The sequence below is a fragment of the Agelaius tricolor genome, unplaced genomic scaffold (genome assembly GCF_023055355.1).
Source record: "Agelaius tricolor isolate 1412-34295 unplaced genomic scaffold, bAgeTri1.0.p SCAF_2, whole genome shotgun sequence".
Taxonomy (NCBI): Eukaryota; Metazoa; Chordata; class Aves; order Passeriformes; family Icteridae; genus Agelaius; species Agelaius tricolor.
Window position 1 is genome coordinate 2,151,373 of NW_027269262.1, and position 13,606 is coordinate 2,164,978.

General features: G+C 34.5%; 1 protein-coding gene across 1 annotated transcript in view; it reads right to left on the bottom strand.

Annotated features, from left to right (window-relative positions):
* ATP9B (ATPase phospholipid transporting 9B (putative)) overlaps window positions 1–13,606 on the bottom strand; it is a 150,929-nt gene that overhangs the window by 118,658 nt on the left and 18,665 nt on the right. Inside the window, exons 3-4 of the mRNA XM_071450698.1 lie at window positions 6,692–6,842; window positions 3,151–3,264 (exon numbers count right to left, since the gene is read on the bottom strand). Of these exons, the coding sequence (XP_071306799.1) occupies window positions 3,151–3,264; window positions 6,692–6,842 (265 nt within the window). The remainder of the gene's footprint in view (window positions 1–3,150; window positions 3,265–6,691; window positions 6,843–13,606) is intronic.

Here is a 13,606-nt window from a genome sequence, read left to right on the forward strand (position 1 = left end):
AATTCTATAATTTTACATTTAAATGTAGCTATTTAGCAACACATCACAAATATGGACAAAGGAAAAGGGGATTTGTTTTGAAAAACTAAGTATCTAAATGCTTTGGCTGCTCCTTTCACAGACAATGCTGCTGCAGCTTCTACTGGAAGTGCACAGAGTGCTTCACTCAGCTGTGATGATCTCTGGCTAGAAAGGGTGGTAAGCTAAAAAACACAATTCAGGGATAAGCACATAAATCTTCTCTCTACCTCTCTAAACCTCCTCAGATCAGATCTTCTGGCTTAGACTCAGAATTTGATTTTTTCACCATCAATGAAAGAGAAAGAAAATTTTTACCAGTAAAAGGGCCTTTCATTATTATGAATAAGATGGATACAAGATTCAAATCCAGCAACAAATAAGATTCTACATTATCTATCTAGCTTCAGACAGCCACCACTACTTTATAGAAGAAAATTTATCCCATTAGACTTCTCTTGCAGAAGTCCACAGTTTGCCAAACTTCCCCTAATGTCCCAGAAATATGAAAGGAGTGAAGGTGTAGAGTTTTCCTAAAAGCGTTGACTAAGAAAGGGTTGACTACAGATTTTAGCAATGTTTTGCAGCTCCAGACCAAAGTGCCAAGGCTTATCCAGCTGTGACCTTATAGTTAAGCACTACTTATTTGTTCAAGTTTACATTGCCTACAATAATAGTGGAACTACATTGAACAAAAAATGGCCTATGCAAAAAGCATCCTCTTTTTACTCCCTAGGGCATAATGGAATGAAAAAAAATCAGATTTTCTCCCTTTCTGACAGCAGTATTTTTATATACCTTGGCAATATAGATATTTCAGCTGCATAAAAAAGGGCACTCCTGAAGCACCTTGAAACATATTTCTCATTTTCACACACATTGCTACTAGACAGTAATCAAAACACAGAATGCAAGGTGCTACTTGCAAGAATTTCTTTTAGCAGCCTCTTGCTGAGCAGCTGAGTACAGCTGTCCATGACTGTGAGGAACAATTTAAGAAAGACACTTCTCTTTTCACTCCTTTGCTCAAAGGGAGCTGATATTCTTTCAAAGGAGAGCTAAAATTGTGAAGCCAGTTAAACAAGGGAACCTATTATCTTTCTTTAACTGTAAGCAGGTAAGAATCTTTCATGTACTGCCTACAATCAAGCCTGTATGCTTTAAAACCTTTTGTATGCTGGAGTGGAAATGAGAAGTCCATTCCCTAAAGCAGTTGAAAATAAATTACCAAAATAGTCTTGTTTTAAGAACTTTGGGGCTTGATATAACTGTATCTATGTTGTAAAAATCTGTTGAAATAAACCAAAGGCAAAAAAAATCCTAAACACAACAACCCACAAAATCCACATACACCATCAAAAAACCCCAAACCAGTTCTAGCAATAGTCAGGTTCTAGTCATTTGGATTTATGTATCAGAGCAAACAATTTCCTTTAAAATTTTGAGAGAAAATACAAGTCATAGCTATTTCTCTGCTTATTACTGAAGATTTATCAGTAGTTACTCGCCCTTCAAAAAAACCTAAACTTATCTGTTAAGCAGCAAAAGCAGACCAATGGATCAGACTTAAATGTTTTCTATTTTCCTCATAGATGCTTAGCTTTGTTCAACATACAATTGCTGCCTTTTACCTGGAGGTTGATTATTAGCAGAAAAGCTATTAAAGTAGAAACAAGGAGTTTAGCAAAAAACCCCATACTAGGTACTAGTATTTTCAAGCTATATGTGAAAACTGGGATGCATAATTCAAAATACCTTTGAATCAGATATTTATACAGAACAGGTCACTGGTGTTCACAAAATACAGTATTTTCTCCCTTCTTTGAGCAGGATAGAAATGAGCTGAGATGCTAACGGCTTACTTGTTTTTTTTTCCTTACTATCCCACTAATGTACAGTGCTGCACACAGAACATCATGGTGAACAGAGCAACTTCCAGACAAGGCTGACTTCTGTCTTTTCTTACTGTGTCAGTGACAAAGACTTGTAAATATCCATTTAAAATCCCACTGTTGAACAAGCTTTCTGTCTTGAAAGTGGTTTTTTGTTGCAGAAGAAACAAAATTCTGGGAAGAGAGGCGCGAAGAACATCCAGGATGGTCTCTCCATTTATCCATAGTTAAAAGGACACATGTTACAACAATTAAAACAATGAAATCAATCCAGAAGATTTACTCTATTGACTCGTTAAGAACGACCTTTACTCAAGCAGTCAGCGTGTCACAGTTCCTCTTGAATACTATTGAGAATAAACGCTACTGAAAAATACCAATTAAAAAAAAGTTTTAAACATAAGGCATTAGCTCTTCCTGCCTTTAAACCTAGTGTGAAGGGACTGGGAAGAAGATGAAAGAAAAGGTAATGATCTGATTACAAATAAGAAAATAATTCCAAATCATGGCAATACAGCTGGCAGACTACCAAAAGGGCCTCCTCTGAAGAGAATTCAGTTTGCAAACCATAGGAAATCTGAGTCAGAAGCAAGTGGTTTGAACAGTTTCCCAAGAAAATACTGCAGAGACCTCAATAATAAAAGACATATCAAAAGAAAGCCAGTGCAACTGGCAGGATGATCAATTAGGAGAAGCATGTTTAATTAATGACTTATTTTCAAGGCACAATTTCCTCCTGATTCATCCATGGCTGAAAATATTTGATCTCAATTTTTGTGAGAAAAGGTTGTGATCAAAACTGATACAGAAGGAATGCAAGAAAATTATGCTTACAATTCTGACCTTGTCTGAAAACACAGAATAGTCACCAAATAACAATAAATGGAAAGATATTTAACACACAAATTACCTATGTTACCCTGTAAGTTTCTTTAGTAGCTCTCCGGAGATTTTTTTGCTGGCTGGTTTTGTTTAATTCTCAAGTCAGCAGGCAGAATGGAGCATTACACACTGACACTAGCTGGTTAACAAAAATGACCTCGCCTGTGGGGCAGAAGCATAGGAGGCAAATGGAAGGGAAGGCTGCCAAACAACAGCTTTCAAATAAGCATTTTACTTCTGTTATGTTCTTTGACCACTGTAGTTTACCAATTGCAGGTTTATGCAATGTACATAGACATGAACCTTTCATTGACATTAAAACCCCCAAATTTCTAGTTAATAATATTTTTCTGTTTACCAGAGGAGCCCAGTATGTGTACAGGTAGCCTATTTTCAGTGCTGGTACAAACTGTGAGCAGGACACGATGAGAAAATAGAGATTCAAGAAAAACTTGAACTGTTCATATAAAACCTAAAATGAAAAAGAAAGTAGATAAATGTCTTAAAATTTCCTTTCATAATATACATAAAGTATACTTTTTCATGATAGGAGATATAAAAGCATTAAATGTCATACTGTTATAGATGGCATTATTACCATACTTATATAGCACAATGTATTATATATCATCACACCCTACTACATTATTTTAATATTACACTGCTATTTTTATATTATACTGCTATTTTTGTTGAGAAAAATCCATTGATATTATTGCCTCTTTTCACTCTAAAAAAGCAATTTACTAAATTTTGGGTATTTTGAAAATTGGACTATGTATCAAGATCACTGTGGAAAGATTTAAATATAGGTATTAAGATATACTTACTACTAAATCAAAGATTTGGTTTAAACTCAGAGCTAATTATCCAACTTTTAAGTGAAGCCACAGTAGACTTATCACAGAGTACAATGTCTCATACTCCAAAGCAATGTCAGATGCAGGGATTCCTTTGGTAATTAAAAGCACCACTTCAGCAAGCACATGTTCTCAAGATTGCTTTGGTTGTAATTACAATGCTAAGAACATTATTCATTTTATAGAATTTTGAATCTTCAAAGTCTTCACATATTTCCTCAGTAAGCCAGGGTAATATGGCACCTCCAGCAGCATTAAGAGAAGCAGCTACTGAGCTTGCAACACTTAAGAAAACAAACAACCAATTATCTAAAAGATAGAACTTTCAAAACAGATCAAAAACCCACATTCAGAGATTGTCTCCATCTTCTAATCTAAAAAATTAGTTAATATTACAATGACTTCTGCATAAAAATTGAAGTAATTTGACTCATTTTTTGCTCTTACCAGTCCAACATTATTACTTAATTATGTAAAAACCTAGGTGCTAGGAAAAAATATTCAGGAAAGTTCAAAGTGTCATTCTGGCAGGCACAACGCAGTACTGGTACCTCAAAGCTGCCAGTTCAGCTAGAGACTACCTTAACAGCCTCCAAACTTAAGAATTTTTTTCAGAGCATGGAATGCTATTTCATGACTTACCAATAAAACTGTAAAGATAGAAAAGTGAAATCGAAAGTTGTCAGAAAGGTCAGAGCCTTCTTCCAAAATGAAAGTATTTCAGGCTGAACCTGTGCCTTATATTGATCCTGATGAAGTTCATACACTCATTTCTGCTAGTATGTTTAACTATTTACAAAAACTTGATACACTTAGTCAAAGAAAAGGCCTAAAAGTACTTTAGGAGGTGCAGATCTTGTAAGAGAAGGTGGAAGTTAAAAAACACCTTCCTACAAATCTTTTGAATCCTGGCAGACCACTGACAGTTCATTCAATACAAAGCTAAGCTCTTCAGTACAGTTAAGCAAATTGAAAAGTCTCCAGCTACATAAAACTAATGAAACTACTGCCATGAAGTTCAGGAGAGGTATCTTCAAAACCCACCCATCACAGAAGATATGTTTTATGGAAACTCATGCAAAATTCCTAAGCAGCTATATCAAGATGTATATGAATTTGTAAACAGAAATTGAACAAACTGGTATAAAAGGAGAAGCAGCAAGTATTTTATGTAATGTTCAGAAATTAGGTGATATTTTAGAAATGTTACAGCTCTTTTAGCCAGCAAGTAAAATTCTGTTAATCTAAGCATTATTTTAAGTTTGTATTTGGGTATGAAATCATTGAATATTATCCATTGCTAGCCTCAATGTTTAAAAAAACATAGAAGAGAACACAAAATTTCACATGATGAAAATTTCAACCAGAGACAACCATTGGAGTCAATATTTATTGTTTTGTTACATTTATGGGTTTGGAACCAATACAGTGATGTCCCCTACAAATTACTTCCAGTAAAGCAGCATAAAAAAGACAGCTACACAGTATTTTAATAAATGAAAAGTCTTACTTTATATCTAAAATTAAAATTTGAAAACATTTCATTTTCACCAACTATTGGGTCTTACATTTAGGATCTCACTTCATTTTGAAGTAACTATTGTTTTCAAATACTAGCACCAAATGAAAAATCTGACTTGACCTATTGGATAAAACCAAGATTTTTAAAAGAAAAGAAGAAACATTCTCTCTCATAATAGGGAATTGCAAACTAGGTCTGATCCCTATAAGGAATGTGAATCTGGTTCACAATTTGTAATCCACACTGCAGATTTCGAGTTGCAATAATCCATGGCTTACTATATGCTTAATGAATTTTGTGACCTTTAGGAAAGCATATGTGGCTTAACCAATTTCAGTGTATTTAATAATTTAAACTATGGAAGAAAACATTTACTTTGTCCAATAATGATCAGAATATTTTATCCACATGTGATAAGTGACATTTTATTTTCCTGACAGGAGATCAGTCTTAATTACAAGGCCATTAATTTTTTTTTGTTGTTTCAATAAGGAAATGCATTACCAAACACCTTCCAGTCTTTGGACTAAAGAGGCCAGAAGAATAGAATCAATACTCTTATAAATCAGCATGATCACTTAAATAAATAATTTAAGAAAAAACACTTAATGTATTCAAAAGTACAAGATATTCAATTTTTGCTATGGGACACAGGACTCTTGGATGGTATTGGTGAAAATATGACTAAAAGTGTAATACTAAAATTTATCATATCACACTAGGATACATTTTTAGATGTAACTGCTTAAGTTTCAAAAATTGTTTCTCTGTTGCTAAATTTCATTATAACAACACATTTTTTTAAAAACTATGAACTAGAGAAAACTGTAATGTCTCTTTTATCTTCATATACATTGTGTATAGTACAAGCAAAAAAATTGGTATTAAGTCACAATATGGCTTTGTAGGAAAAAAGTGGCAAAAAAAATTTTCATTCCACAACGAAAGTATTTGCTGAAGAACTGCACTCAAAGTCAAAAATACCTGCAAAAAGACTGCAATAACACATGTAACTCTGAAAAGTATTAAATTAGCCCTACTTGTGATACAAATTGAAGATGTTATTTGTTTTTGTCCTTTAAAAGCTGTCCGTTTTGGAATTCATCATTTATTATACTTTCAATGGCAAGGAGTATGAGAAAAGATCCATGGGACTAAATTGAAATTTTCAGCTATTTACTTCTCAATTTAAGTCAATCCTTTGCAAGCAGAACTGTTTCTTTTTTAAAAAGGATTACAAATTTCTAATGCTGAACAGAAGCTCATCTCAAATTTCAAAAGTTTCACTGAATTCCAACCACTGAAACTGTAATTAAGTACATATCCCTTCAAAAACCAAATAATTTAACAAAAATGCAATCTTGCTCTCAACTGTTAACTTTCATTGAAATCATTGAGACAAATACAGAAAGAAAAAGAAGAACCTGGGCAAATAAAATTATCTTTTTGTGGAATAGTCAAAAAACACTACAGAACATACAGTCAGCACAACACCAGAAAATGTTTAGTGGCCTTACCCCAGGTATAAAGGTAAAGATGTTGTATTTTTGATTTTTTATGGCATTTTTGGGGTATTTTTCTTCACACTTTTCAGGACACCCAAGCCACACTGTACGAGCCTTCAGGTCTTTCTTTCTTCGACAAATGTTTATGAGCCAATCAGAACAACTGAAAAGAGAGACAATTGTTTATTTTAAAAATAAAAATGTACTATACAAGATCACAATTTCCAAACCTGGAGCTCTTGAAGGCAAATACGTAAAGAAACCAGGTTAAAAAAATGTTTGCCACATCTATATTAGCAAGCATGATGTTAGCTTCTAATATTTAGGGCAATTCAGAGTACTGAACTCACCCAGGCATGTGCATATATAAACACTTGCACATTCTTTGCAGAAAATCCTAATACACTAATGAGAAGTTTCACTACACCATACCCTGATACAGGTTCCAAAAATTCTAGTTAATAAGATTCTGCAAAATGCCTTTTAGTCCTTTGGCTAAACTCTTTATCTTGGATTACTAACATTCAGATTATGCTAATGATTGAACAGGAAATAAAGCTTCTGTTTCATACAATTCAAAATATTTCAGCAGCTTTGGATACAATTACCACATAATTTGCAAATCTTCAGTTTCCTCCATACCACTGCTAATGCCATCCTATCAAATATTTAAAAAAAAACAAACAAAAAAACCCTAACCAAACCTAACAAACAAAACCAGAAAACCATTCAAAACAAGCCTACTACATAAACGCAGATTGCACAATGATCTGCAATGGAGGAACTTCAGTTCACAGAAGAAAGGAACAACATCCATGCCTAATGTAGAAACCAGTGTAGAAATCTACTGAAGAAGTTTAAACCATGAGCAGTGAGATAGAGAAGAGCTCACAAAAACATTTAAACAATTGCATTTTGGACAAGGATACAGGAATGGTGGGAAGGGGTCACAACAAGGAGGAAGAAAAGCTGGCAAATGGAATGATGCCTCTGAGGCTCAGCAGAATATTTACTAACAGTCGTAAAACAAGGAGCAAACATGGAAGTGACACAGCTCACATAATGTAATCAGCTTAAGTACTTGCTTGTACTATATACCGAGGCAGAAAGACTATCCAGAGACCATTTGCAAAGAAAAGTGGGTTTGCTGTACATTGCATATTCTTGATTTACAATCTCATACATTAAAGAAGAATTTATCTGTATTTATTTGTTAATACAGCAAGGAGGTGCCTCAGTCATGTTGAGAGTCTGTTTTAGGCAAGTGAATCAGGAACACTGAGCAGACAGGCCTTCCGTGCTCTTTACCTACTGCAGTTGACTGAGCTGATAGCAGCTGATAACAGCAGATTTCAGCTACATCAGGTAATGAAGTTGACATGAGAAACAATTTCTAGTGATGTTTTTTGAATATACTGGCAATATTTTGATGCAGCAAAAAGAAAACAAATGTTAGGAAATTCTTACAAATTTTAGTCACACCAACAGGAAGAATTTGGCTGACAACAAAAGAGAAATTTAAAATCCAATCACCTCAGCACTGTTTACTGGATTCATTCTTATAGTCTTACATTCATATGTATTTGTACACACCTGTAAGAAACACCAGTCACAACCAACAATGATATGTCAAGAACAATCTTTAAAATTGAACTAATTTCACTCTAAGTAGCAATTGCACTACTGCTTGAGTGCATGTCCTCTATGGACTCCTGGGGCTTTGAGCACCCTTATCCAGTAAGACATGCCCATGCCCATGCCAGGGAGGCTGGATTAGTTGATTTTTAAAGGTTCCTTTCAACCGATATCAGTCTATGATTCTGTGTCTCTAATAAAATTTAATTCTCAAGACATTTAGCGTAAGAAAAGTAAAGGAACATATTCTTGGAACTGATGCAGTTGGAAAAATCATAATTGCAGAGTAGCTTACATAAAACCAAAGTAATTTCAGTGAAGGTTTCTAAAGTTTTATTTAGAACTTACTGGGTAATTGACTGTTGAATATTTCATTTCTCAGACCACAACAAAACTAGAAGTGAGAGGGGTAGATGCAAAGAGCAGATCCGAGTTCAAGGCTGTCTTGACAGATTAGAAAAACTAAAAAACTATCTGGAAGAATAGAATGCAGTTGAACAGGTACAAGTGCAACACAGTTTACAGAGAAATAACCAACTACACAAATACAGAACCAGGAAATGCTCCAAAACCAGGTGTCAGCTCAGTTACTGCATGAGAATGCTATACACGTGCAAATCTGTTCAGTGTGGACAAGAATGCTTGTAGCAAGTCATGAATGTATTCCTTTCTCTCAGTTAGTGCTAGCATGATCTCAGTTGGCTTACAGGACCATTCTGAATACCAAATTTCAACAAACAGGCCTACTGGGAAAACAGAGACCACACACAAGAGCAAGAAAACAATTACAGGTCTAGAAAGCATGGCAGGCTGACTACTAGATACACCAAATAAACAGAGCTGTTCACAGAAAGCTGAGTGTGGACCTAATACGGTTTCAAGTATGTAAGAACCTGTTGCAAAGAGGAAAGGGACCATTATTCTCTAGGTCCACCATCATTAACTAATGACAGACCTTCAACTGTAGCAAATCAATAAACAGGGTGGGCACAACTTGGACAGATATTGAGTAAACTCTTTTAATGAGAGGGGTGGAGGAGACACTTAAGGAGGATGGAATTTCTGCAGATCTCTAAGATGTGGCTAGATCAGACATCAGTGATAGATATAATTCATTCTGTACAGGCAAGGAATCAGCTGGAAACCTCTTAAGGTCCTTTCCTAGTCTGTTTATTCACAATTACAGAATCATGAAACACACAAATACTGCAGGGAAGGAAGGCGGATAGTTAGCTTACATTGCCACAATGCCTATTAAAGTGTTCTTGTGTGTAGTCTACATAATCCCATGTTTATTACAAATTAATTTTGCCAAAGAATGGAATTCAAAGTTGTTGGTTCTTTTTAAGGAAAATTAAAGGTTATGCCAATAGCAAAGTTATTCATAGCATATGTGGCATATTCATAGCGGTATTTCCATAACTTTGTTATGGAAATACCACTACATCAATACTCACAAGCCGACCTTTAAAATACTTCAATTTTAAATGCTGGACTCTTAAGATTTTCTCCTGGATTCTTAAGATTTTCTCCCCAAAACTCTCACTATGGGATAGACGTAAACATGCATTTTATTTTTGCTACAAAAATTAAATGTCCTTTCATCAGCTTCTACCAGTCACTTTAAAATAGTGACAAGGAATTATTCTACCACAAAAATTGTAACAGTGTTAATTCAACTTTCAAAATTCAACCCTGTTATTTAGTAACGTACAAACAAGAAATATTATTACTTAAACTTGTCTTTAAAGCAAAATAAAAAGCAGTCTTTCCTTTTCATGATTCCACAATCAGTTTAATGGCTGTGAACAGATCCTGCTGCTGCCGAAATGTCCAGTACCTCCCTCCTCCCATAACAAAGGTGTGGATTCTTGCTCCTTCTCTTGTGCTGGCACAAATACTCATGCAACTGCATGGGAAAACTAGGCCTGCAAATCAATCCAGCTGTAAACTAATGCAGAATAAAAGGGGATTTTTTTCAGTTTTATCCATCTCCAACCTTTAAAAATCTAAAATACTGTTAAAATAGTTGAAACAATGCAGGTGATATGTTTGCAGCAGAAGGCAGAATGATTCCACTCAGTGCCAAATTGATAAAACTGCTCATGGCATTAAAGCTTTAAACTTGTTAGTTTGAAGGCAGGGATGTGGAGATAGAAGACACAGATTAGTTATATAGTGAGAAGTGTGAGGACAGCTCTGTAGGAAAAAAGTTTCAAGGAAAATAACTTTTTCCTGAAGAAAGTGAGCTAGCATGACAGATCTGCCTACAATTGAAAACCAGCATTGTTCAATCAGTTTTTGAATTTGAACTGCAAACAGATGGAATATTTGATTAGGCACAGTCTCTTTTGTAGAATCATTTCCTCAGACACTAAGGACTTCTCTACTGCTAAAATTAAACATTCACCTAAAGTAACATAATTATGCTGCCTTCCTTGCCACAGTCTCCCCTCCTTGAAACTACTTATTTTGTTACGGATCAACAGACACCATCATGACCATCAGTTTAGCAAATGCCAAAAAATACAAACACAAGAGTCATGTCTGACTGGGAAAAAACTGCAATACCTTTGATAAAAGGTTTGAGTGACACAGAGCTAATAGTCAAGTTTTCAAATGTGAGAAGTCACAGACGATGAAAATATTACAGGTTATGACTAAATCAATATTGTCATGGTTCAGATGAGCTTTACAACCATAGAAATAGCAATAAGTTAGATTCTGCTATTTACACTCTCAGCAGCAATTACTGCTTTATCACAGAAAGAATACAAGGTGGACATGCTGGCCTCAGAAATCCTAATCAATTTATATTATATTATAATTAAAAAATTTAACACCTATGAAGTCTACCCAAAATTTTTGTAACTCAGATTATCACCATCCAACACATTTCTAATATGTTCTTGAATTAACATTCTCCAATACAGAGCAGTTTTTTGAGCAAGGGTATAGACCCTTTCAAGGGCTTTCTGTACCCAGTAAATTTGTATGATAAATGAGAGTAGCATTCTCAGAGCTTCAAATAGCCTAGAAACATAGCATAACATGCAGCATGATTGATATGCACTTCAGATTTTTCTGAATTCTTATGTAAAACCACATATAATGTTAGGGATTCAGCAATAAAAAAATATAAAGTGCACCTTTGTTTACAGATTTAAGTCTGTATTTCAAATGGCCTTGCCTAGAAAATTCAACAGATGCACAGAAAGTCTTTTCCTTAAGCTAGTTGCAAGCTGTGTTGTCTGTATCAACATAACAGACTGCATGTATGAAAAATAACCAAATTTATAAAAGAACTTCAAGACATATCTATAAAATAGGATCTTACTAACCTGCTTTCTAATGTATTTTTTTAATGTGGAGGAACAACAACCACTGTCTTCATATTATTAACCAATACCATATTAAAACTAAAAACGGCAACAAAAACCCACCAACCAAAAAAACTCACTACCAACAAACCAAAACCTGAAGTAATTGTTAAATAAGAACCCTTAACTTTTTCATAAATATAGCGTATCTCTACAAGTCAAAAGCTAAAGTAAAAGTCTCAACTGACTCTGCAGCTCTAATAATAAAGGCTTTTTTTTTCTCTCTTTTCATTACTTTTATCCTACAAGCTTAACTGCCAGTATCTTTCACAAAACAGCATTTTCATCAGAATGGAAAGATAATATAAAAGCTCTATATTGTCTGCAAGGGTCAGCTTTTCCTTATTAGGTTTTAAGTAGCAGAAACTAGTTCTGCAAAGAAAACATACTGTAATTATTGTACTCAACAGGTAGCTTCAGTAATCAGGCCAAAAGCAACACAGTGGTCATGTCATTCTCAAAAGATCACCATTTTCCCATGCTTCTGCATAACAAATGCGTTGCAGATTAATTGAAAGCGTACAGGCCATCTTAGAGCCCAAATTAATCCGAGCATTTGATATCCCCTTCACTTCATATGGAAATGCCATTCAATGGCACCATTTTCATAGGGACAAAGTGTTTTTTGATAACAAGTGGAATGTAAATCTCATGAGAAAGAAATCAATCCAGCCCAAAGAACTCCAGAGTATTGATCTATGTGCATTATAATTTCACAAGCTTGAAGAGAATTTGTAAGTTAAAGGGGAAATGATTACAACCACAAAACAGCTGCTATATCACAAAGTTTTTCTTTTAACTGTGCTATGAAAGCAAGAAATAAGCAGTTTCTGAAGTTAAAAGTTATATTGGTTGAATTAATTCTTCAGTTTGTTCAAAATCAAAGACAACATTTGATTTAATTATGATGTTTTTCTTGCAAATGGAAAAACTCTTTAAAGAGCTGAAGATTTGCAAATAAAGTTCACACCATTCAGATCTGATCAACAAGTCTATTGTCTAAACTGAAGTTAAAAGCTGTATAAAAGATTTTTATGAAATAATTTTTCAAGTACACAGAACTTTGTCAAACCTTCCATATTTGCTTCTGCAAAGCAGGTGAAACTTTTTAGACTAAAGAGTAACAGTTTGTGATGTAGCAGCAAAAATCTATAGAATATAAAATTCTAAAGCTGCAAAGTACGAGATGGAAAATTTCCTCTCACAAAAATGAGATTAATCCTAACAATGCAAGACAGACCAAAACCCCTACTGAGTATGGGGGGTTTTTGTTTGTTTGCAACATGTAAAGTGATTTTGAACACAAACACAGGACTCACTGAGAATCCAAAAGAAATCAGGGGCCCCCTGAGCTTAGCTCCAGAATAATGTCTAGTCTTTTATTGTGTTCATCTTTCTGTCACAGCTTTGAGAAATTTACCATTTCATTTAAAGCACAAAAAGAAATTCTAGATGTTGAAGCAGAGATTTCACCCTCACCCAGATGCAGGTATGAGGTACTGATTTCCATAAATATAGGGTGAAAATTTAAGTTCTGTTTAACCGAACAGGTCTCAGACTGCTTTAATCTTACATTACACTTAAAAGAACCCTGTTTGTCTTCGGGAAAAAAGTTTCATTTGTTCCTTTAACATGAGTACACTAACACACACAAAAATTGTTTTCTAACATGATCCTCTCCATTTCAAGTGTGAAGGCATCAACACACAATTGTATCTCAAACCAATACTTCACACCACATAAAAACACTGTAACTAATTCTACTACACAAAGTAAATACTGCAGGTGCGACAATATAGAAGCCTCCAAGTTTCCTGCATGATTTTTTGTATGATTCTAGATAACTTTATCAACTGCAAATTGGCATTTTAAAAACTCAACTATTTTGTGGGCCCCAGTAAAAATTTGTGAA